The sequence below is a fragment of the Takifugu flavidus genome, chromosome 16 (assembly GCF_003711565.1).
Source record: "Takifugu flavidus isolate HTHZ2018 chromosome 16, ASM371156v2, whole genome shotgun sequence".
Taxonomy (NCBI): domain Eukaryota; kingdom Metazoa; phylum Chordata; class Actinopteri; order Tetraodontiformes; family Tetraodontidae; genus Takifugu; species Takifugu flavidus.
In genome coordinates, this window is record NC_079535.1 from 13943499 (window position 1) to 13967472 (window position 23974).

The 23974-nt window shown below is 51.2% G+C and overlaps 2 protein-coding genes across 8 annotated transcripts in view; both read left to right on the forward strand.

The window, feature by feature from the left end:
* syt14a (synaptotagmin XIVa) overlaps positions 1–7004 on the forward strand; it is a 19717-nt gene extending 12713 nt beyond the window's left edge. Inside the window, exons 5-10 of one of the 5 annotated variants that reach the window (XR_008954296.1) lie at positions 742–1007; positions 1070–1519; positions 1624–1813; positions 2202–2258; positions 4275–5684; positions 5806–7004. Coding sequence is in view for 4 of the 5 variants with exons in the window: in XM_057058885.1 (XP_056914865.1) it covers positions 742–1007; positions 1070–1519; positions 1624–1813; positions 2202–2258; positions 4275–4588 (1277 nt within the window). In the remaining variant the exon portion in view is untranslated. Of the gene's footprint in view, positions 1–741; positions 1008–1069; positions 1520–1623; positions 1814–2201; positions 2259–4274 lie in introns of all 5 variants that reach the window. The other 4 variants (XM_057058885.1, XM_057058887.1, XM_057058886.1 and 1 more) reach the window with 4 other exon arrangements.
* Positions 7005–7882: 878 nt separating this feature from the next.
* Positions 7883–23958, forward strand: sertad4 (SERTA domain containing 4). Of its 3 annotated transcripts, none has more exons than XM_057058890.1 (5): positions 7883–8363; positions 19143–19311; positions 19781–19896; positions 20055–20867; positions 22943–23958. In XM_057058890.1, exons 2-5 carry the CDS (start codon positions 19158–19160, stop codon positions 23123–23125), a joined length of 1266 nt encoding a protein of 421 aa, XP_056914870.1. In that variant the 5' UTR covers positions 7883–8363; positions 19143–19157; the 3' UTR covers positions 23126–23958. The 3 variants fall into 3 exon arrangements, with proteins under 3 accessions (XP_056914870.1, XP_056914869.1, XP_056914871.1); XM_057058889.1 differs by having other exon boundaries at positions 7884–8363; positions 19778–19896; XM_057058891.1 differs by lacking the exon at positions 22943–23958 and having other exon boundaries at positions 7885–8363; positions 19778–19896; positions 20055–21022.
* The last annotated feature ends 16 nt before the right edge of the window (positions 23959–23974 follow it).

The window sequence follows — 23974 nt, forward strand, 5'->3', positions numbered from 1 at the left end:
TAGGGTTGGGGTTAGGGTTGGGGGTTAGGGTTTGGGTTTAGGGTTGGGGGTTAGGGTTAGGGTTGGGGGTTAGGGTTGGGGGTTAGGGTTAGGGGTTAGGTTGGGGGTTAGGGTTGGGGTTGGGGGTTAGGGGTTAGGGTTAGGGTTGGGGGTTAGGGTTAGGGCTAAGGTTGGGGGTTAGGGTTGGGGTTGGGGGTTATGGTTAGGGTTAGAGGGTTAGGGTTAGGGGTTAGGGTTGGGGGTTAGGGTTAGGGTCGGGGGTTAGGTTGGGGGTTAGGGTTGGGGTTGGGGGTTAGGGTTGGGGGTTAGGGTTGGGGTTGGGGGTTAGGGTTGGGGGTTAGGGTTGGGGGTTAGGGTTAGGGGTTAGGTTGGGGGTTAGGTTAGGGTTGGGGGTTAGGGTTAGGGCTAGGTTGGGGGTTAGGGTTAGGGTTGGGGGTTAGGGTTAGGGTTAGAGGGTTAGGGTTAGGGTTAGGGTGGGGGTTGGGGGTTAGGGGTTAGGTTGGGGGTTAGGGTTGGGGGTAGGGTTAGGGTTGGGGGTTAGGGTTAGGGTTGGAGGTTAGGGTTGGGGGTTAGGGTTAGGGTTGGGGGTTAGGGTTTGGGTTTAGGGTTGGGGGTTAGGGTTGGGGTTAGGGTTGGGGTTGGGGGTTAGGGTTAGGGTTAGGGTTGGGGGTTAGGGTTGGGGGTTGGGGTTAGAAAGGTATCTCTCTGATGTAATTCTAGAATCTCACCTCCTTCGCTCAGCCACCTGCATCCAGAGGATGAGGCGCACACCTCCGCTGGATGAGCTTCAGCCGCCTCCATATCAGGATGAGAATGGTTCCCCTCGAATGTCCTGCACGTTGTCTGATCTGGGCGATGCCAAGTGCGACTTGTCCCACACCAGTGGAAGTCCCCACCTGTCCTTTAGCAAGTGTCCCAGTGAAGGCAGCGACGACCATGAGAGTTATTTCAACAAAGGCTACGAAGAGGACGTGCCCAGTGACAGCACAGCTGTCCTCAGTCCAGAGGTGAGCACGCCTCACCGTTGGGGAGGCTCTCGACGTTACTCTGATCGTGTTCCTTTCCTCAGGATATGTCAGCTGGTGGATCAGCAGCTCAGCTCCCTAAAGGCTATGAAGCAGATCCAGTGGCCAAATATGGAACTCTGGATGTGGTCTTTGACTTTGTGTCAGAGGAGCAGCAGCTGTCGGTCACCATCATGGCAGTAGCAGACCTTCCTGCCCTCAAACGCACTGGCAGCGACTCCTGGCAGGTCCACCTGGTGTTGCTACCCACCAAGAAGCAGAGAGCCAAGACAGGAATCCAGAGAGGTCCGTGTCCCATCTTCACAGAGACCTTCCACTTTAGCCAGGTGGAGTCGGAGATGATCGACAACTACGCCATCCGATTCCGTCTCTACAGTCTGCGGCGGATGAAGAAGGAGAAGGTCTTTGGGGAAAAGGTGTTCTACCTCACCAAGTTCAACCTTCAGGGCAAAATGTCCATGCCGGTCATGCTGGAGCCCTGCTGTGCCCTCCCAGTAAGTCTGCACGACCTGAGTGCAGCACTTCCATGCAAGCCAACGTGAACACCAAGACCAGCTCCTCTGTGGCCATTTTCTCTCGTCCTTTCACATGTTTGCAGGCTGGTGGATCACAGGTCAGCCTGTCAGATATCACCTGCAGTGAAAGCGCCTCTTCCTTCCAGTCGGTCAACCAGACCTCCACCCCGGAGATCCTGGTGGGCCTGGCCTACAACGCTACAACGGGACGACTCTCTGTGGAGATCATCAGAGGCATTCATTTCAGAAACCTGGCTGCCAATAAGCCACCCAGTAAGTCCTCAAAATGGCTTCCATTGCTTTTCTCTCGCCAATTCCAGGTTATGTTGTCTCGATTCCTCTTTACAAACATCCTGTTTATTAGAAGATGTGGAGGAAAGCTTGTAATTTGTCTAAGCTTCATTAACATGAGGAGGAACTATTTGCAGCGTCAGTCTGCCTGGCTGGTGCCGCCTGGCTGGTGCCGCCTGGCTGGTGCCGCCTGTCCAGGCCGGTCCGAGGGCTCCTGATCAGGCTCTTCATTCAGCTCAAGTTCAAAGCAAATCAACCTGTTGTTGAACTTTGTGTTGTCATCCTGCTCCTGCATCTTCTGTCTCTAACCTAACCTGTTTGCCATCTTGGTCCACCTCTCTTCTTGCCGCTGTCCCACCCTTGTTGTCAGACGGACTGTTCTGTTGCCTCAAACACTTTATAGGTGGGCAGGTTTATATAATCAGAGGTGAGTCTGTCCTTGGTCCCGTTGGGTTCGCACGCTGTCTTCATGGATGAAAAAGAGCCGTCTCTGCTACGCCAGCCCTTACTGACTACAGTAGGACATCGGTCATAATAGATACCCCAAAAACACACACACACACACACACACACACGCAACCCTGTTGATTTGCTTCTGCCCTCTGACATAAATGTATGCTCCTCATTCAAAAGCAGGGTGAATGAGAATGAGATAAAAGTGAAACAGGAGAGGACGGGCGTCCCTCCTGTCCCCCTGTCCCCCTGTCCCTCAGGGTTGAGGTTGCCATTCTGCAGTCTGAGCGTTCATCCATGACGATAGCCGCTGCTTGTTGTGGCCAACGTGGGTGTTTGAACGTGTCCTGTGCCGTGGTGCAGCCCCCAACACCGCCCCCCCTCTGTGGCCTGTCCCCGTCTGTCAGTCTGTCCTGTCCACTCCTCGGGTTGCCTTTCTGCAACCTTGGAATTCAGCACTTCCCTCATTCACACGTCCACAACGTAGGCCGTCATTTTTGATGTGTCTCCGCTTGCAACAGCACAGAAGCAGAAGCAGAGACTAAAACCTCCTCTGATTGCTGAGTTCCTTCTCCAAATATCCGGAACTCCTGGCTGCTGGCACGTGTCCATACTGTCTTAGCTGTCTTCCCTCACAATTCAACCTTGTGTCTTTGACTCAAATCGTCACATCTGGTCACACAAATGACAAATCTGCTTTGTGCAAAATGCTCACGAAGGCCTCGATTGACTTCAGGCGGCTCCCAAAGAGCCGGCGAACGTTTCAAAGGCACATTTCCATCACTGGGAAACAGCACGGATGCCACAAGTCGAGCTAATCACCAGCCGCAGCCCCTCACATTTAGCAACAGTAGCACAGAGCCGCTGACCACTTCAGACAGCCACCGCTCCGCAGCCATTCAGCCGCACTCAAAGAGCAAATCAAGGCTATTTTTTCCTCTGTGCTTTTATGTGAAAGAGAGCAGCTGAATGTGTGATGTGAAGCGGCGAGCCGAGCGTGGAGGCAGCTGGCACTCCACCGCGTGAAAGACTTGGCAATTCAGTGCTGATTCTGGCTGGTAGACGGAGCAGAATACGGGGCCTGTTTGTGGCGCGTGGTGGCAGACGAGGGGCCAAACGCTCCCGCAGCCCTCGACGTTCCACGTCTTCACGTCGGGTTCCGCTGCTGTTTCCAGTTTAAATCAATGAGGTTTGTTCAGGGTGCTTTTCAGGAGGAGCCCGAATTTCCAAGCAAACGGGGGCATCGGCCGTGACAGAAGCTTGGAAATGTCACGTGGAGCATAATTAAAGTCATGTGACCTGTGAAAAGCCAATTCGATTGTTTATTGTGGAAGAGCGGATTTTTCTGGATACGACTGATTGGGCCCATCGTTAAAGACACTTCCATGCGTTAGCATTAGCGTTAGCATTAGCATGCGTTTGGGAAAAGTGTCGCTTGTTTGCCGATCCTGACAGCTCTTAAAATCATAGTAACTGTGATGCTCATGTCCCTGGAATCAGAGACACAAGGTCCAGAAGGCCTTCACCCAGGTGAGCAGTGCCAGGGGTCCGCTAACAAACCAGCAGGTGACGGCAGGTCGGAGACGAAGATGGGCTTAATACAAGACAGGGGTGGGGACAATGAGACACAGGTGTCAATAATCAGGGAGCTGATCACAAAGGAGGGACAGAGGACAGGAAGAGACAAGAGACCCGACCAAAGGAACACAGAGAACGTCAACAGACCAAAGCAGAAGAACTGCTGGGGGACCTTAGCCAATCACTTCAATCTTCCACGTGAACTCCATATTTCAGGTTAGATGTGCAGTTGTTGCATAGCAACAAGAGCAGAGTAGCCGACAGGCCTGAATTCATTAACGCTTCAACCCTGAGAGAGCGCCCAGAGCAGACGTGAGCATTTTGCACAAACGATATGAGATGAAACCTTTGGTTGTGCTTGGCTCTCCCTAACCCAACCCTAACCCTAACGGTCGGCTCCCACTGCTCGCAGATACATACGTCAAGCTGACCTTACTGAACTCCATGGGCCACCAGATGTCCAAGTGTAAGACGTCCATCTGCCGAGGACAGCCCAACCCCACCTTCAAAGAGACCTTTCTCTTCCAGGTCGCCCTTTTCCAGCTGTCGGACGTGACGCTCATCCTGTCCGTCTACAGTAGACGCAGCATGAAGCGTAAAGAGATGATTGGCTGGATTTCCCTGGGCCTCAACAGCTCTGGGGAGGAGGAGCTGACCCACTGGACCCTGATGAAAGAGTCTAAAGGACAGCAGGTCTGCCGTTGGCACAGTCTGTTGGAGTCCTAACGGCACGGCGACAGGCGGCGTGCTGGTCGGACTGGGCTCACTAACCTGGAGACTCTGCTGGGATGTGTGAGGGATGTTCAGGGACATGAAGGGAGGCCATCGGATGAAAGGCGGCCGTTGATGGTTGAATTTGGCCTTTTTCACTCTATCACTCTATCTCTAATCCAGGGTGTCTCACTGCAGATGTGGCCACTCCTGTCAGCTCTTTTTGCCTTATGTTAATGGCTTTGCCTCACGTGGCCATCACATGATTCTTCTATGTTCTTCTTGTGGTTGATGTCTAGGTGTCGGCCTACGTGGAAGCTGCACCTTCTTCCTGGTGTAGCTAGTAATCACTCTGACATCGTCTGAGGCTGCTAAGGTTTAGATTTAGATTAGATGGTGAAATTCATACTTCACCCGATCATCTCACTCAACACCTGTGATTCATTTACAAGGTTCTTTCCCAAAGGACAGAGGGTGCTAACCAGGGCAGCGTTGGCTAAAGCTAAAGCTTTCCCTGGTTTTGCTGGAGAGACACAAGTGGACACAAATATGTCTGCAGTTCAGTCCTGAAGGAACGAAGAAGAGACGTGGACGTGAGGACAACTGCAACACACCTCCCCAAGTTTCCCCGCAGCAGCTCCAGCTGTGGAACCATCTGCTTCTTAACGCTGTGGACAGAAGGTGGTGCTACTCAGGTGTGCTTCAGGTGTGGACGCCCAGTGTCACTGCCAAGCACACGGACCTGCAGCCCTCAGCCTTAAAGAAGCAAACGCCACGTGCACGTTGACGGAGGGGCGGAGCACGTTGCTGTATTCTTACTGCCACCTCCTCACTTGCTTTCATTTACAGACCAGAGAAAATGCACATAAGCTTTACTGTGCACGTGCTTGTGATGAAAGCCAGCTTTGTGTTTGCCTCGTGCACATGTGTGCGCGCATGTGTGTGATGGATGGAGGGCTACGCTAAAGGGGCGTTATTCAGGGTGTGACCGTTTCTGAGTTCATAACTGGGAGTTACTCATCATCTCACACATCAATGTTTTCTCAGCTATTTGTGATGTTTGTATCCAGCAGTTGAATCGTGATTTAAATGCTAACGAAGCAGTCGGCAGGTTTCTGGGTGGACGGCTGGTTGAGATGATCCCACAGTCTCCATCCAGAAGCTTCAGCAGGTTTCTGGGTGGACGGCTGGTTTGAGATGATCCCACAGTCTCCATCCAGAAGCTTCAGCAGGTTCTGGGTGGACGGCTGGTTTGAGATGATCCCACAGTCTCCATCCAGAAGCTTCAGCAGGTTTCTGGGTGGACGGCTGGTTTGAGATGATCCCACAGTCTCCATCCAGAAGCTTCAGCAGGTTTCTGGGTGGACGGCTGGTTTGAGATGATCCCACAGTCTCCATCCAGAAGCTTCAGCAGGTTTCTGGGTGGACGGCTGGTTTGAGATGATCCCACAGTCTCCATCCAGACGCAGAAACAGGTTTATCAGGAACTCAACAGCTCCTTCAAACCGTTTTGACACTTTTAATTAGCAGGAAATGAGCAGAACGTTGACACAACGATGCTGACACGCAGCAAATGAAGGCAAAGGTGGCAGCAGCCTGCGTGCACACGCACACGCACGTGCCCGAAGACACCACACTTTCACCTGCAGGGAAAGAAAGGGAAGAAACGTTCCATCGGCCCTACGTTTAACTCTAAAGCCAGGAGGGATCTTGGGTCTGTGTGCTCATCGTCAGCGTGGGTGGAGAGTGGGCGGGGCTTCCAGCACTAAACGCCAACGCCGTGGCCCCTTTAAAGGGACGTGAAACATCAAACCACGCTGCTCCAGTTGCTGCTGCGATGACCTTCAATGAGACCTTTTGTTCTGCTCGCCGGCTCCATGTTTATGTGAACGTAAAGTATCTGAAGCTCCTCCCTCAATCGTGATTGGTCTAAAGTTGCTGGATCAACGTCAGCGTGAACGAACAATAGAAAACGGAGCTGCTGTATTATGGTTAATCTCATTCCATTAAAAACGTGAGGCGATGGTTGAGCTGTAATTTGGCTCCTTTCTTAATGGCACAGCAACATAAAGATCAACAAAGATGTGGACGCCTTCCTGCTTCCTCCCTCTGAAAGGGTCCGCTAGGAAACTCATCAATCGTGTGAATCTTAAAAGATTCACAAGGCAGCGAAGAAGGAGCAGAGAAGAACCTTTAATACTGCTGCGATTATATTTGGGCTTTTGCTCTTTTTGTTGTTTGGAAAAGTGCTGTTTTTGCTTTAATCTCCTGGTTTCCTGCCCTTTGACCACCTTCGCCACATGTGCTATCGGTGCCTTACCGGTTCTCCCTCAGCAGGTGTTGCTTCAGTGTCTTAATGGCTTTGTAAATGATTTATGATAGAGGAGATTTCTGTGTGGTTGTGGTACTTGTTAAAGGGTGACAAAAGGAACGATTGTGTTGGAGTGTTTCTTTCATACACTCATCGCCTCCTCATATGTGCTGATGTTCTTTGGTCGCTGCTGAACACGCGTGGAACATCTGATCCTGCATCGCCACATCAGCACCAACAGGTGGAGCTCTTCTGCCTTCACATCCCACTCGGGCACGAACCCGTGCACGCCGTTATAAAGCACACCTTGTCTTTTCACCTGAGCCACACTTAGAGGCCACTTTGACATCTGTGGGACACAAACAAAAAGACGTTTGACCCTTTTAAAAGGGAACGCTCCGGAGCTCCAGCTCTGTCTCACCTTCTCCGCTGACACCAACCGAGGTCTTTGTGTTAGCTCAGCCTGTGGGGGGGGGGGGGGGCAAAAGGGGGGGAAACAAGTGAGGTTTTTACAGCTAAGAGTGCATCCCACCGCTGAAATGATGAGAGATGAGCCCCCCCTTACTCGGTCACATCCCTGCAGAGCACCAACAACCAACCCTGCGATCGCCGGCTCCGAGCCAGGTGCCGGGGAAATGATGCGCGTTTTGGATTTCACCGTGGATTAGACGTGCACAACAGGCCTCACTACTGAGGACGGGCCCGGGGGCAGACCTGTTACCTGAAGGAGGTCTACCAGCTGATGCCAGCACCACAGCTGTCGAAGCAGGACGGTCTCCACGGTGACGACCTCCACCCTCCAACCCCAGGACACGCTCTGCCTATCAAAATCTCTCCCGATCTATCAGAAGTTTCAAGAACAACAATAAAAACTGATGTGTGACCGTATTTTCTTCTTCACGTCTTCACCAAACAATGAGCAGCGCTCGTTTCGAGCTCAGAGGCGCGTTGTGATACTGTGAATTCCGAGCGGCCCTGAACTCCTCACAGTAGTTGACTGGCTGCTGTTGTTGTCTGTCGTTGCGCGCGCGGCACATTCGCGTCAACGACGTGAGCAGCTCGCGGGACTCGAGGAGCGAAGAACCCACCGTGACTGGGCCCGAGCCGAACCGGAGCCGAACCGGAGCCGGACCGAAGCCGAACTCTCTGTGACTGTTTGACTGAGAGCAGCCGCAGAAGAAGAACAACAGCTGTCCGCGCGCGGGAATGTTCGGCGCGAGTGTCAGTGCGAGAAGCGCGCGTGCGTTAAATCGTTAGTATTTAGACAAGTAACCAATTAACTCATAATTACATAAGTGGCCTTTAAAGCGCCAGTGTGCATCGCGTGCGTGCTCGTGGGCTAAAATTAGCAGAGCCGCGCTGCCAGCCGAGGACGCGGACGCGGACGCGGAGCTGTTTATTCCGCAGAATTCCCATTTTTCCGTCGGAATCTCAAAGCAAGCGTGGATCCGGGGACGAGGTCAGAACCACTCACGTCAGGTAAGCTGACCTTCCTTCAGCCGGACCGAGACCTGCTCACCGGCCGGGATCAAGCCCGGTTCGGCTCTGAATGAGTCCGGGCAGCTTTGTCGGGACTTTGTGGATCCCTGTGAAAGTGTTGACGCCCTTGATAACTCCATGTCCACAGTAGTTCGCACAGTATCGATGAAAAGGATTTAACGAAGACTTTAACGAAGGATTTAACGAAGCTCAACTGCTCCAATAAGTGAATGTGTGTTTTTACTGGCTCGGTTCTACTCGGACCTGGGATTGGCACATTATGAAGGCTGACAGAAGCAGCTCTCTGACCATCCACTGTGGCGTGTGTGTGTGTGTGTGTGCGCGCGCGCGCGTGTGGCATTGATGTTGGGCAGAGGGGACCGGATCACCCCGTTGGACTTTTCCAGAGATTTAAAAAATGCACCCAATTGAATGGATTAAAGATATGCAACAACCCCCCCAGTGGCTTTTGGAGGGTGCACGTCCAAGACAAACCCTTGTTAGACCCCCCCCCCCCCCCCCCGAAAATCAGAGGTGGGTCCAGCTCACACAAACAAACCAGAGAAGTGAGGCTTCATCAAGGGGAAGCTGGACGGATTCTTGGACCTACACTTTGGGTGAAGTCCCCCCCCCAGCTTTGTCTCACCATTATCAATCCGATCTTCGACTCAGCAGAGTCTCCTGCTCATTAAGGATGGTTACCTGTGGTTAGCCGCCCCCCCCCTCCGGCCCTTCGGTGGGGTGCAGGGATCCACATCTGGATCCACATCTGGAGCAGTCGTCCGTGCGCTGTGGACAGTTAATATTCATGAAGCTGCTCATGTTGGTGCACCGAGGAATGTTCAGACCATCGGGGACCAAACGGGTCCAATGTCTTTGTCCTGTGTGTTCTACAAAAGGTGCCGAGACAAGTTGAGCTCCTTGTGTGAGGACAGGCGGGGTGGCGCCCCCCGGAGGCCCAGCGTCCCATCATGAATCCGCCTTTGTGCTCCCAGACACAGCTGAGGTGGGAAGCAGAACACAGAAGGTGTGACATGACACCTATTTATAGCCCGGACCTTGTGACTTCACCTTCACCAAAAAAGCAGCATTTCCTAAAACGCCTCGGAGTTCTGCTCCGATGGTGTCTGGAATAAATTCAGACAGAATTAATCCCACATGCTTTTAAAGTGAGTCACATTCCACAAATCCACATCATGTTGGGTGATATTATAAATGCTCCGACTTTAAGAGAAAAAAGCTCAATGAAAAATGTTCAGTTTTAGAAGGTAATGTACCCAGAAAATGCCCGGCCTGACCTTTCTGCTGCCCCCCCCTCCCGGGAGAAGGGCCGATGCCTTCACTGAGCCCGGGACTATTAACCCTCGCAGACACAACAAGCCCCCCTCCCCCATAGAAGCATGGAGCCGCCCTGTCACAACATATGTGTCACCACTCAGGAGAGCGCACGGCTGAAGGCCCGGAGGCCCGTGGCCTCGGTCACGCCACCGCGGTGGAGGCGGCTCCTCGCCACCGCGTGGAGGCGGTCCTCGCTGACCGCGTTGGAGGCGGCCTCGCCACCGCGGTGGAGGCGGATCCTCGACACCGCGTGGAGGCGGCTCCTCGCCACCGCGGTGGAGGCGGCTCCTCGCCTCGCTGAGGCGGCTCACGCCACGCGGTGGAGGCGGCTCCTCGCCACCGCGGTTGCGGTGGAGGCGGCTCCTCGCCACCAAAACGGCCCGCTGCTCGAGCTGCCACCGATGGTGGTGTCAAGGGAGTTCTGAGGGTTGGATGATCAGAGGGACGAGCGAAGATGTGAGCTGATGCTCTCGTTCTCCCTGATGTTCTCGTTCTCGCTGATGCTCTCGCTGATGCTCTCGTTCTCGCTGATGCTCTCGTTCTCGTTGATGCTCTCGTTCTCCCTGATGCTCTCGCTGATGCTCTCGTTCTCGCTGATGTTCTCTCTCGCTGATGCTCTCTCGTTGATGCTCTCGTTCTCGCTGATTTCTCGTTCTCGTTGATGCTCTCGTTCTCCCTGATGTTCTCGTCTCGCTGATGCTCTCGTTCTCGCTGATGTTCTCGTTCTCGCTGATGTTCTCGTTCTCGCTGATGTTCTCGTTCTCCCTGATGCTCTCGTTCTCCCTGATGCTCTCGTTCTCCTGATGCTCTCGTTCTCGCTGATGCTCTCGTTCTCGCTGATGCTCTCGCTGATGCTCTCGTTCTCGCTGATGTTCTCGCTGATGCTCTCGCTGATGCTCTCGCTGATGCTCTCGTTCTCGCTGATGCTCTCGCTGATGCTCTCGCTGATGCTCTCGCTGATGCTCTCGTTCTCGCTGATGTTCTCGCTGATGCTCTCGCTGATGTTCTCGCTGATGCTCTCGCTGATGTTCTCGTTCTCGCTGATGCTCTCGTTCTCGCTGATGTTCTCGCTGATGCTCTCGTTCTCGCTGATGCTCTCGTTCTCCCTGATGTTCTCGCTGATGCTCTCGCTGATGTTCTCGCTGATGCTCTCGCTGATGCTCTCGTTCTCGCTGATGTTCTCGCTGATGCTCTCGTTCTCCCTGATGCTCTCGTTCTCCCTGATGCTCTCGCTGATGTTCTCCCTGATGCTCTCGCTGATGCTCTCGCTGATGCTCTCGCTGATGCTCTCGCTGATGCTCTCGTTCTCGCTGATGCTCTCGCTGATGCTCTCGCTGATGCTCTCGCTGATGCTCTCGCTGATGTTCTCGCTGATGCTCTCGCTGATGCTCTCGCTGTGCTCTCGCTGATGCTCTCGTTCTCGCTGATGTTCTCGCTGATGCTCTCGCTGATGCTCTCGCTGATGCTCTCGCTGATGCTCTGTTCTCGCTGATGCTCTCGTTCTCGCTGATGTTCTCGCTGATGCTCTCGCTGATGTTCTCGCTGATGCTCTCGCTGATGTTCTCGCTGATGCTCTCGCTGATGCTCTCGCTGATGCTCTCGCTGATGCTCTCGTTCTCGCTGATGTTCTCGCTGATGTTCTCGCTGATGCTCTCGCTGATGCCTGTAGGTCGGGTTCATACGAAGCCGTGACCTTGAGGCAGTGCAGCCGCTGTGCACGGCCACTCGTCATTCTTCTGGGAGTTTAACGCACGTCTCAGGGTGCTAACGTTGTTGCAGCAGGTTTGATTTATTCCATTCAGTTCTATTTGAACAACAACGTGTTGCCATGGTAACCCAGCACCTTGCTTGAGTGGCCTTCAGTCAAATACTAAACTTTTTTCCTGTCATGTTTCTTACCAACAGCATTAAAATCTGGTCCTACAGACCCAAAGTCAGTATTTTATCTTCTGGGCTGAGGTGCCAGATCCACTATCCAGAACAAAGAGCAGAATCTCTTGAATCGTCCTCCACGTGCTCCAGCTAAAGAAGGTGTTCCATCTGGATTTGATCATGAAGGAAACCAGCAAAAGGAACACCTGTCACACATCCAAGAGAGATTGTCCGTCCTGTAGTTTGTAGTTGACATGGAGGTGGTTGTGAGCATTAGCATTAGCATTAGCATGTCCTCACTGTGATTCCTACATGTGGGTCCTTGCTGGTGCCACTGAGGGACACTTGGACATCACCTCTTATCTGTGCTCCATCTGGTCTCCTTGGCCCGTGGGCCTGACGTCACAGGTCTTCATGCTTCCTTCTGTGATTTGTTATAAAAGTTCTTCTTGTCTTACACACGGGAATAAACCTGATGGTTCAAAGTTTAGATGAAACACAAGGTGATTCCAGGTTAATGTCCCACAGTCAGACACCAATACGAAGGCGCTGGAGATTCTGTGTTGCTATGTGAGCTGAGGCGAGCGATGCTGCCTGTTGATCAGGCAGCTCAGTATCGTCCAGCACTGATCACCAGTTACATATGGTCTTTGATCTGGCACCAAAGGCCGGCTAACGCATCGTTCTTTGGTCATTCGCTGCCTCAGTGTGAGCAGGTGAATCTGCATCAGGTGACCCACATGACAGAATGTCCCTGTCAAATCACATCAGCATTCAGTCGGCATGAGAGCCCAAGCAGCGAGCATCAGCCTAACAAAGGCATGCTGGCGGCGGCGGCGGCGGCGGCGGAGGCATCGCTGCTCAACTTGTCTTTCTTTCCTCCAGGCAGATCACAGAGCTCTGAGGACGACTCCTGTCAGAGCCTCGGCTCTTTCGGGGCTCCGCCCACCTCCTGCCTCACTGTGGGGAGGTTTCTGTTTCACACACACACACACACACACACACCCCTATTGTGTCTGTGTTTGTATCGGTACGGCTGGTGTGACATGATATTGTTCAGAGTGACGAACAAAAGATTTTGTCTGTAATTCTTGTGCAAATCTAAAGTAGATGTCAAGTGCATATTTTTCCAATAATTGGGAATTTCCAGAATTAGACCCATGAATTGTGTTTGTATTCATCACAAATAGCAGATCAACGCTCGTCTTCTTGAATCAGTGCATTTGCAAACTCATGACACGTTGCATATTTTAGCGTGTTGTGCCCCCCCCCCCCCCCCCCCCCAGGCAGTAGGACTCGTGTGTGTTTTCCAGCAGAAACACACACACACACACACACACACACACACACTGAGTTATAGAGCGTATACTCTGTCAGACACATGCTGGATAGATTAGCATATTTGAAGAGCAGAGAACACAGAAACTTTATTTGAGGTGTGTTTCCGATTCCTCGAGGATCATTAAACCAATAAATTCCTCCCCATTTTTGGCTTCATTCACGTTCCTGTGAATGTTTTGTATTATTCCGGGGCTCAGGGCACAGAAGAGGCCTTAATTAGCCCCAACTGACTGACTGGGGACACACCTCCATGTATTCTGGTGAAGGCTGGTCTTTGATCTGGTTACAGGTGGGTCCTATTGACCCTCTTCTGGGGGAAACGGAACCCTCTTGTGTGTTTTTCAATGTCAGACGAGCTACAAAATGTGAAAAATAAAGCAAATATTGTCACTGACACAAGTGCTAAAAACCAAAGAAATGGATTGTTTAGGCTGACAGTGGATGGTAAGAGGTGAGGGGGGAGACCCCCCCACAGCAGCCCATGTAGGGGCAGCACAGGGGAGCACGGCTCGTGCATAGATTTTGGGGAACGTATTATAAAGAAGCTTGGCTATAAATTTGTATTGGACCCTTTTAGATCGCCGTGGTGACGGGATGTAGGACAAACAGCAGGACCTGAACTTTAGCTTAGCATCAAAACCAAGATGTGATCTGGGTTGTCCCTGAAACCAGGCTGAAGATTGTCTGAGGGACTTTTCTTCTTTTCTATTAGCTACCTCTGCAACGACTGCATCACAAGCTAGCTATTGCCATGGAGACACAAGAGAAGTACGGCGGAGGAAGACAGTAGGCTGCAGATACAGTGAGTCTTCTTGTCCTGGCACGTTCAAGAGAACTCTAACATTCAGGTTTAGGGTAAGGGTTAGTCACCTTAGTTAGGGTTAGGGTTAGTCACCTTAGTTAGGGTTAGGGTTAGTCACCTTAGTTAGGGTTAGTCACTTTAGTTAGGGTTAGGGTTAGTCACCTTAGTTAGGGTTAGTCACTTTAGTTAGGGTTAGGGTTAGTCACCTTAGTTAGGGTTAGGGTTAGTCACCTTAGTTAGGGTTAGTCACTTTAGTTAGGGTTAGGGTTAGTCACTTTAGTTAGGGTTAGGGTTAGTCACCTTAGTTAGGGTTAGTCACCTTAGGGTTAGTCACTTTAGTTAGGGTTAGTCACCTTAGTTAGGGTTAGGGTTAGTCACCTTAGTTAGGGTTGGTCACCTTAGTTAGGGTTAGTCACCTTAGTTAGGGTTAGGGTTAGTCACCTTAGTTAGGGTTAGTCACTTTAGTTAGGGTTAGTCACCTTAGTTAGGGTTAGGGTTAGTCACCTTAGTTAGGGTTGGTCACCTCGTCTTCTAGTTAGGGTTAGGGTTAGTCACCTTAGTTAGGGTTGGTCACCTTAGTTGACTCTCTTGGCTTCAGTTGCCTTGTGTTGTGGAATGTGTGAGGGAATATGAGCACCAAGGGGACGGAGCCAATCACAGCAGCAGAATCATCCCGCAGGCGACCCGTCTCCACTCGTGACGGAGCTCCTCAGGCACTCATCTTCCCTGCCCTCACTCGTTTCCTCCATCTGTCCCTCAGCCCCCTCTGTGCCTCCCTCTTCTCATCCTCTCACCACTCTGCATCACGTCCTTGGCACCAGGCTTTGTCGTGGCACAACATTGCAATCAGCTTCTCATCATCAAAGCGTAGAAGGAAGAGAAGAAGGTGTGAGAGTGAAGAAGGGGGAATGAGCCGGTGAAGCAGTGTGAAGATTAGCTTTTATCTTCTGTTCCTCAGATTCATAATTAGGGAAACATGCGTTCCCTCTCAGTCACCCTCACATTCATGCAAGATGCAGACAGAAAACACATCCTCTCAGGTGATATTTGCTCATTGTGTTTTTATCAAATCTTTCTTTCTTGTACATTTGCACATGGGTAACCCTAACTCTAGCAACCCTAGCCCCTAAAATGACCCTAGCCTCTAAAATGACCCTAGCCCCTAAACTGACCCTAAACCCTAAAGCGACCCTAACTCCAACTCTGTGGAGATTTATTAACTTTTAAAATGATGTGGCCTCCAGGTGGGGAGCATCAAATGAAAATAGATATATAGAAAAGCATCTCACAGGAGGAGAGTTACTTGGCCCTAATGGTGTAGCTAAAGGTAGTTGTCTTTGTCAACTGGACTGTTTTTCTTCTCTTTTGAAAACTTTTCGCCTTCTATCCTGAAGGCGTCTTCAGTTCTAAACTCGCTGGGGACAGAGCTTGAAAATATAGCCCTTGTGGACCATTAGCATGCTAATGATCTGGGTGGTCACCTGAGGGTCGTTGGCAGGGTTGTTGGTAGGGTCGTTCACCTAGTTCCAGTTGAGGTGTCTCCCCTTTGTCTGCTGGGTCACATGGTGATGAGTCACTGGGTCTCCTGGAATGGTGTGAATGTTTGTTTTGCTGTTGGAAGGAGTGGAGGACTGCATTGTATGTGGGTGACAGGAAGTGCCTCAGCCCACCACCTCTGTTTAAGGATGGTTTTTCCAATTTGACATGGATAGCTTCCTTGACCCCCCCTTTCAAACCAGCGGTCTTCTCTGGCCAGTATCCGTACTGGGCTGTCCTGGAAGGAGTGCCCACTCTCCTTTAGGTGTAGGTGGACTGCTGAGTCCTGACCTGAAGAGGTGGCGCGTCTGTGTTGTGCCATTCTTCTGTGGAGAGGTTGTTTGGTTTCCCCAATGTCCAGTTCCTTGCATTTCTCCTGGCACTGTACAGCATAAACAACATTACTTTGTTTGGGTCTTGGTGTCTTGTCCTTTGGGTGTACTAACCTCTGTCTGAGAGTGTTGCTGGGTTTGAAATGAACCGGTGTGTCGTGTTTCTGGAGGATCCTCCTAAACTTCTCAGAGACTCCGGACAGGTCGGGGATCGAAACGCTGCGGCGTTTGTTTCTCTCCTCCTCTCCTTTGCTGAGGTCTCTCTTTCTTGTGGTTTTGGTGAAGGCCCAGTCTGGGTAGCCACATGTTGAGAGCTGTCTTAATGTGGTCCTGGTCCTTCTTCCTGCCTTGAGATGTGGTGGGTATTTCTCTGGCTCGGTGTTGGAGGGTTTTGATCATTCCCAACTTGTGTTCCAGTGGGTGGTGAGAGTCAAACTGGAGGTACTGGTTGGTATGTGTAGGTTTCCTGTAGACTTCGATGGTGAGATTTCTGTCCTCAGTGATCTTGACTGCACAGTCCAGAAAGGCCAGACTGTTTCCTTTTGTATCTTCCCGGGTGAATTTTACATGCTGGTCTGTTTTGTTGAGGTGATCGGAGAACGCTTCCAATTCTTGTGTTCGAATTTTGACCCAGGTGTCATCCACATTCCTGAACCAGTGGCTTGGCGCAGTTCCTGTGAAGGATGTCAGGGCCTGGGATTCCACCTTCTCCATGTATAGATTGGCAACTATGGGGGATACTGGTGAGCCCATGGCCCAGCCATGTTTCTGCCTGTAGAAGACTTCTCTGTACTGGAAATAGGTGGTGTTCAAACACAGGTCCAGCATGGTGCAGATTTGGGCCGGTGTTAAGGTTGTTCTTTCTGGAAGAGTCTTGTGGGGTGTTGCCAACCATGGGAGACAAGATGGAGGCCAAGTATTTGGAAATGTTATATGTTAAAGAATTGATGCTACTTACTATGGGTCTGAGAGGGGTCCCTGGTTTGTGGATCTTGGGCAATCCATATATGCAAGGGATGGTTTCTCCTGGATATAGACGGTAGTATTGTGGTCTGTCGATGGCTTGCTCCTTTTCCAGTTTCTGTAGTAAGTCTACCACCTTCTTGTATGAGCTGGTTGGGTCTCGCTTGAGTTTTTCATATGTAGCGGTGTCTGTCAGGAGATTGATTATTTTGGTGTCATAGTCAGTGGTATTGAGTAAGACCGTGCACCCACCTTTGTCAGCCGGTAAGATGGTGATGGCCTTGTCCTTGGCTAAGGATGCAATGGCTCTTTTTTCTTCATTTGTGATATTGGAGGTCGGAGTTTTTGCACTAGCTAATGCAGCTGTTACCTTTAGCCTAATCTCTTCAGCTTTCGGGAGTTTGATTGTTTCTGATGGCTGTCTCAGTGGCTGTGATGAGTTCGACAGTCGGTACCTCTTCAGGGGTGACTGAAAAATTCAGACCTTTGGCAAGCACTTTCTCTTCAGTTTGTGTAAGCTCCCTGTCTGATAAGTTTTCCACCCATTTCTCCTGTTGTGCGTCAGACAAGGATGTGTCCTCTTTTTCTGCCATGGAGAAGGGCTTGGCTCTGTTGGGGTTGTGCTTGTAAATTTTCGGGTCTGATGTTCCTCAGTCCTGGTGTGTTGGGTGGCCTGAGTACTAGAAACAAGTTTGGCTACTTCTTCCATGACTTCAGAGGGGAGCAGTAGGCATAGTTCCTCCCTTCTTTTGTCTAACTTAGCTTCCGTTTATGGTAAAATGGATTTGTATGATCCTTTCATTGAGTAAATGTTTTTCCGTCATGTGAAGAATTACCTGGGCTCTGTGTCCTTTTACCGTTGATCTGATGCGTAGACGAGTGGGGTTAATCTTCTGCTGTCGACATCTGAGGTTAAAGCGGAGGTGGTTCTTAAAATCCGCTAACTTCTTAGCTGTTTTCTCAAGCTCTCGCACCAAACGAAGGGCATCTTTCCCAAATTGTGATGCAGGATGTCTGTGTAGATTCTCAATCATCCAGGTCATAGTTATCCAAGGTAGTTTTCAACTGGACTGTTTTTCTTCTCTTTTAAAGACGTTTTGCCTTCTATCCTGAAGGCATCTTCAGTTAAGAACTTGCTAAGTCAGCTCTGAACTAGGTGAACGACCCTGCCAACGACACTCAGGTGACCACCCAGATCATTAGCATGGTAATGGTCCACAAGGGCTATATTTTCAAGCTTTGCCCCCAGCGAGTTCAGAACTGAAGACACCTTCAGGATAGAAGGAGAAAAGTCTTCAAAAGAGAAGAAAAACAGTCCAGTTAACAAAGACAACTACCTTGGATAACTATGACCTGGATGATTGAGAATCTACAAAGATGCCCTAATGGTGGTCCCTGGTGGGGACCTTAACATTAGCTGGAACAATCTGAATGTACCACATCATGTAATGGTTACTTGTGACATGTGACATTTGTTAGATTGTTTTAAAACAGCAATGCACATATTCAAAATGTACATCTGAACACCACCAACTATCTAGCTTATATCAGTAAAAACATAATGGTCGTCATATAGTTTGCACTGGAAAGTACTTGGAGTTTATTCATATCTTTAAAAATCTATTAAATACTTGGCTGGCTTGGAGGGCCTTGAGACTACAGGTGGGTGTTTTGACATGAGGGAGCTCAACAAGATTCTGAGGGTTAGGGTAGGGTAACCCACACGTTTAGCATGATTTCAGCTAAAGGATCATCTCTGTGTTCTTCTAAAATACTGTGTCTCTGTGTTCAGGCTTTGTAAACTCTATTCTTCTAAAATACTGGGTGACCCTCTTTACTCGTAGCCTGGTCTATGTTCTCCTCTCATCTAAACACATCCCGTGTGCGACAGGACCACCTGTAGACCTGGTGATTCGTTTGATGTGATCCTCAGCTGGTCGGATCTGTGGAACATAGTCCTGCCTAAAGAAGTTAAAAGGAAACCCCAAAAGATCAGCATGGACACTTTAATCAGCTCCCCAACAGGGGTTAGCGGGGTGGGGGGGTGTTGCCTCAGTTGGATGGTATCTGTCCATGGGGAAGGCCAGACTGTGAGGAAGGGACGTGGTGACAAGGAGGTCCACAACAGTGGCTTTGCATTCGGCATGAACGGGAGGGATCTGCCACACGCCTCGTTAAAGCAGTTCAACGTGATCAAAAAAAAGAGATGGTTTGTGTTCCTCGATTCTGATGATCACAGGAGCCTGGGGGTGTTGTGTCAAACATCTCGCGGACTCTCCTACTGACTAATCATTTGGGAATTCATGGTGTGAGTGGGTGTCATGGCTCCATCTGTGTCCCACTTGCTTCAGCCATCTGCCAGTCTCGGAGTGGTTGGCGTTACCCCGACGCACACACTCCTCTGACATATTTGTGTCATACATGAGCATCTTGTGAACATTTAACACATCATCAGAGACGCATGTGACGCCTCTTCTCAGAATTGAAGGAGAGGTTGTTGTGATTGATTATATAGATTCCAAAGTGCTTCCTCCCCAAATCTGGTAAGAAAAGGGTGTATGTAGTGAAGAGCGATTCTCTTTTTTTCTTCCCTAGACCAGAATCAGAGAGATGACCCTGGTTTTGTCAATGAATCCTTTCCTGGACCCAGAAGGAGAACCTCCGCTCTCCATGTGCAAGCCTATATGGGAACCAGAGCGTTGCACTAAGGCCTGCTTGTCCAGCCCAGCCTCAGCGTGCAGCTCTGAAGGACACTTTCCACACGGTACAGACACACTTCTGCCACCGGTACTTGATCTCTGCTGGCAGGAGGGCAACCACACCTCATGCCTGCAGTTATCAGTCGGGCCTTATTGTGGGCTTCACTGACTTGAAGAGCAAAGGTCTACAGGACGCTGACCCTAACCCTAAGAGAAGAGCTTTCTGTGTTTTCTCTTCACAAAACAGAACCTTTGCCCCAATTCTTCATACCTCCATAGTCTTTTGACACTTGCTAGATTTTATTTGCTACTTTGAAATAAACATCACTCCATAAACATGGCAACGCTTTCTAGGGTTAACCTTCACCTTTGAGTCAGGACAACAGCAGTTTCATTTAAGAAGGAGAACTTGATAAAACGAAGCTATTTTCAATCAACTACTATTATAATATAAGAAGGTGAATATTTGACTGGACTCTTCGGTGGTGATCCTGCGTTGTGTCCGCTGACCGATGACCTTCATTTTCCCAGCAGTGACGCCCAGCAGACGAGTCCCTGATCACCTCTCGGTGTCTAGGATTTCTTACTTCAAGAGGAAGTTTGTGGATGATGATGATTCTCCGTCGAGGTTCCGAACGTACTGCCAGACGGTAGGTCACGACACACTCCTGAGTTCAGAGCACGCCAGAAAAGACGAACCCAGAATTATTCCAGAATTATTCCAGACACAAATTGAGATCAGCAAACATGCTCCAACCTGACTTTTAGGTTTGCCAGCAGGAGTTTGACGTCTGCTTGCCTCCGTCAGGTTGCACCGTTCCTGGAGGAGCGAGCCCATGTTTTGCGCCTTTCTTTGGAGAAGATGAGATTCATCGACGACCCCGAGGCCTTTCTCCGACGCTCAGTCCTCGTCAACAACCTGCTTCGTCGTCTGAGGGCTGAGATCCTGCTCCAGAGCTCTGACTGGTGCTTCCCACCCGGTCCAACCTTCGCCCCCCCGCCTTGTGCGCCGCCAGCCAGCTCTAGTCCCCCCCTCCACACGGCCATGCCCACCAGCGTCTGCCTAGCACCCCCGGCGGGTCCGCCTTTCCGAAAGCGCTTCCGGATGTTGAGTGGAGGGCAGGTAGATCTTCAGCCTGACTGTGCCCAGACGTGCTGCTGTATCTACGCAGCAGCAGCCGCTGCAGGACACTATCTCCACCTCCCATTTTCCATGTATGACGCAGCATTGTCCAGCTGCCCCTCCACGCCGCATTCGTCCTCCTTATTTCAGCTAGGGAACCATAGCAAGCTGGGTTTGACTGTGGCAGTGGAGGAGCACGATGAGGAGGAGGAAGATGTGGAGGAGGAGGAGGATGAAGAAAATGAGGAGGAAGACTGTGGAGAAAGGGAAGAAGAAGAAGAGGAGGAAGATGATGATGATGGTGGAAGAACTCCAGCTGGGTCTTCCTTTAGTGGTGCTAAGGACAAGACAAGTCATCAAAGCAGGACTAAGATGTTCCAAGTTTGTGCACAGACAAGGACAGAGGAGGACATGACAGAGGTGGAGGAGGAAGAGCAGGAGGAGAAAGAGGAGATCGTGAGATCCTGTCAGTGGACCTCTCAGAAGGATCTCCGCAAGGTCGGGTTTTGGCACCGCAGAGCTCATAGACAATAGAACTTTCAGGCTCAGTCTCTTCCTATCGCGATGATGATGATGATAATGATGGTGGTGATGATGGTGGGGATGATGATGATGGTGGTGATGATGATGTGATGGTGGTGATGATGATGATGATGGTGGTGATGATGATGGTGGTGCTGCTGCTGGTGGTGCTGCTGCTGTGGTGGTGCTGCTGCTGCTGCTGGTGGTGGTGATGCTGGTGGTGGTGATGCTGGTGGTGCTGCTGCTGGTGGTGGTGGTGCTGCTGCTGCTGGTGGTGGTGGTGCTGCTGCTGCTGCTGCTGGTGGTGGTTCTGCTGGTGGTGGTGCTGCTGCTGCTGCTGGTGGTGGTTGGTGCTGCTGGTGGTGGTGCTGGTGCTGGTGGTGCTGCTGGTGGTGCTGCTGGTGGTGGTGCTGGTGCTGGTGGTGCTGCTGGTGGTGGTGCTGCTGCTGCTGGTGTGGTGGTGCTGCTGCTGCTGCTGCTGGTGGTGGTGGTGGTGCTGCTGCTGGTGGTGTGCTGCTGCTGCTGGTGCTGCTGCTGCTGGTGGTGGTGGTGCTGCTGCTCTGGTGGTGCTGCTGCTGCTGGTGCTGGTGCTGCTGGTGGTGGTGGTGGTGCTGCTGCTGTGGTGCTGCTGCTGCTGTGGTGGTGCTGCTGGTGGTGGTGGTGCTGCTGCTGCTGCTGGTGGTGGTGCTGATGATGGTGGTGGTGATGGTGGTGGTGATGGTGGTGATGATGGTGGTGGTGATGATGGTGGTGGTGGTGATGCTGCTGGTGGTGATGCTGCTGCTGGTGGTGTGCTGCTGCTGCTGGTGGTGCTGATGCTGGTGGTGATGCTGGTGGTGATGATGCTGGTGGTGATGCTGATGGTGGTGCTGCTGCTGGTGCTGGTGCTGCTGGTGGTGATGCTGGTGGTGGTGCTGATGATGGTGGTGCTGCTGGTGGTGGTGGTGCTGCTGCTGGTGCTGGTGCTGCTGCTGCTGCTGGTGGTGATGCTGCTGCTGGTGTGGTGCTGCTGGTGGTGGTGCTGCTGGTGTGGTGGTGCTGCTGCTGCTGGTGGTGCTGATGCTGGTGGTGGTGCTGCTGCTGCTGGTGCTGCTGCTGGTGGTGCTGCTGCTGGTGCTGCTGCTGGTGGTGCTGCTTCTGCTGGTGGTGCTGCTGTGGTGGTGGTGCTGCTGCTGGTGGTGGTGATGATGATGCTGGTGGTGCTGCTGGTGGTGCTGCTGCTGGTGGTGCTGCTGGTGGTGCTGCTTCTGCTGGTGGTGGTGCTGCTGCTGCTGTGGTGCTGCTGCTTCTGGTGGTGGTGATGATGGTGGTGGTGATGATGATGATGGTGGTGATGATGATGATGGTGGCGGCTGCTGGGTGTGTCTGTTTTTCTAACTGGGAGGTCCCCAACTCCTCTAGTATCCCAGGCAGCTGTAGGAGCCATCAAACACGGACTGGTCCTCCTCACGGCCCACGATGGGGGGTCCTCCACACCAACCTGCCCTGGTGCTTCACCTCCGTAATGACAAACATTGGCACCATCCAGTCAGGTCTGCTGCTCTGGGTTCAGTCAGAAGGTGGTAACTAGGATGCTGCCAGTGACCCGAGGTCACCTGGGTCAGGACCAGAACCCCTGAGCTTTGTTATTGCACTGTCTTCAAGACCAATTCCAAGCCCCCCAGCACAAAAGTGAGACGTGAAATAGGGCTTTAAACGAGTGCAGAGGTCTCACATCTGGACCCTAAACAGAACCTGTGACGTGAAGGGTTGTGTGTGTGTGTGTGGTGTGTGTGTGTGTGGGTGGGTTGTGTGTGGGTGTGTGAGAGAGACATAAATGTAGCATTTTAAAACTTGATTTTAAGCTATTCTTTTTTATTTAACGTGCGCTGCGCATGCTACTCCTGCTGGCATGTTCACCAAGTTCAGGTCACTTTAAGAGACAATGTCATCAGAACTGTCCCGTCGTGATTTCAAGTGCCTTCATTTTATAGGGGTCTGTATCGTGTGTGTGTGTGTGTGTGTGTGTGTGTGTGTGTGTGTGTGTGTGTGTGTGTGTGTGTGTTTTGCAGAGGGACGTTTGGGACACCACCTGTTCTGTGTCCCCCTGCACGTATCTACCACGTCCTGCCCTGACAGAGGCAGAAGCTGAGTTCAGATCCGGAACATTTGCTCCACAGAGTTTGTGTGTTTCGCCCAGTACGGATCTCAGCTTCATCTCCAACACCAGCCAGTCGCTGGAGCATCACTGTTGACCCGGTTTGGCGCGTGCAGGCTTGGAGTGCGCCTGGAGACCTTTTGCAGGCTCTTCTGTGAGCTGCATCACGACAACACGACGCACCTCGAGGTCGCTCAGCTAAACCTGGAGATTTCACTGATGCAGGATCCATGAATTGAGATTTCTTTATCTATTATGGAAGTTTTAGCTTAGCAGTGTTGCGCGTGTCTTTTGAAGGAATGCAGGACCACAGCAGCACAGAGGTTCCCTACAAAAGGTCTACCAGGCTCACAGATGTCCCCCTTAGCAACTTCCACTGGCTGCCTAGCAACCAAACAGTGCATGTTAAACTACCTGCTCAGTCATCTTTCAATTGTTAGCTTGTGCTGATTTTCACAGAAAACACCGCGTTATTCCTGAAACGGTTGATTTTGCATCATGCTAAGTGTCTGTTTGGGTGTCAATGGGTGGGAACGCGTCTGCCAGGAATCAGGAGAAGCCACCAGGAATCAGGAGAAGCCACCAGGAATCAGGCTGTAATCTGCAGATGCCTTTTTCAATGATCACAGCAGAATCCCAAAAATGGGAAACAAGACACTTTTCATGGACGTTTTAACCCCTAACACAGCGTTTCATCCTACAAGAAGTCTCAGTTATCAGTTGGTTTTATGAAAAATATACCAAACATTTAATGACAAACTCCAGTTATTATCAGTGGTATTATCTTTTTAATTTCTATTGAAGTGAAAAGGGGTCAAAGGCTATATTTGCTCCTGAGATAAGATGTAATTAAAAGTCTGCTTTGATGATTCCATGTGATGTTCTGTGCCAAATGTAAAGGTCAGTAAAAAGAACCGTTCAAACCCCAAAGCCCTCGTCCTGCTCT

Coding starts and splice junctions, on each gene's coding strand:
- sertad4 (XM_057058889.1), top strand. CDS start 19,158: ATGACCCTGGTTTTGTCAATGAATCCTTTCCTGGACCCAGAAGGAGAA. Junction 19,312..19,777: donor TGAAGGACACTTTCCACACG/GTACAGACACAC, acceptor TCATTTTCCCAG/CAGTGACGCCCAGCAGACGA. Junction 19,897..20,054: donor TCCGAACGTACTGCCAGACG/GTAGGTCACGAC, acceptor TGCCTCCGTCAG/GTTGCACCGTTCCTGGAGGA.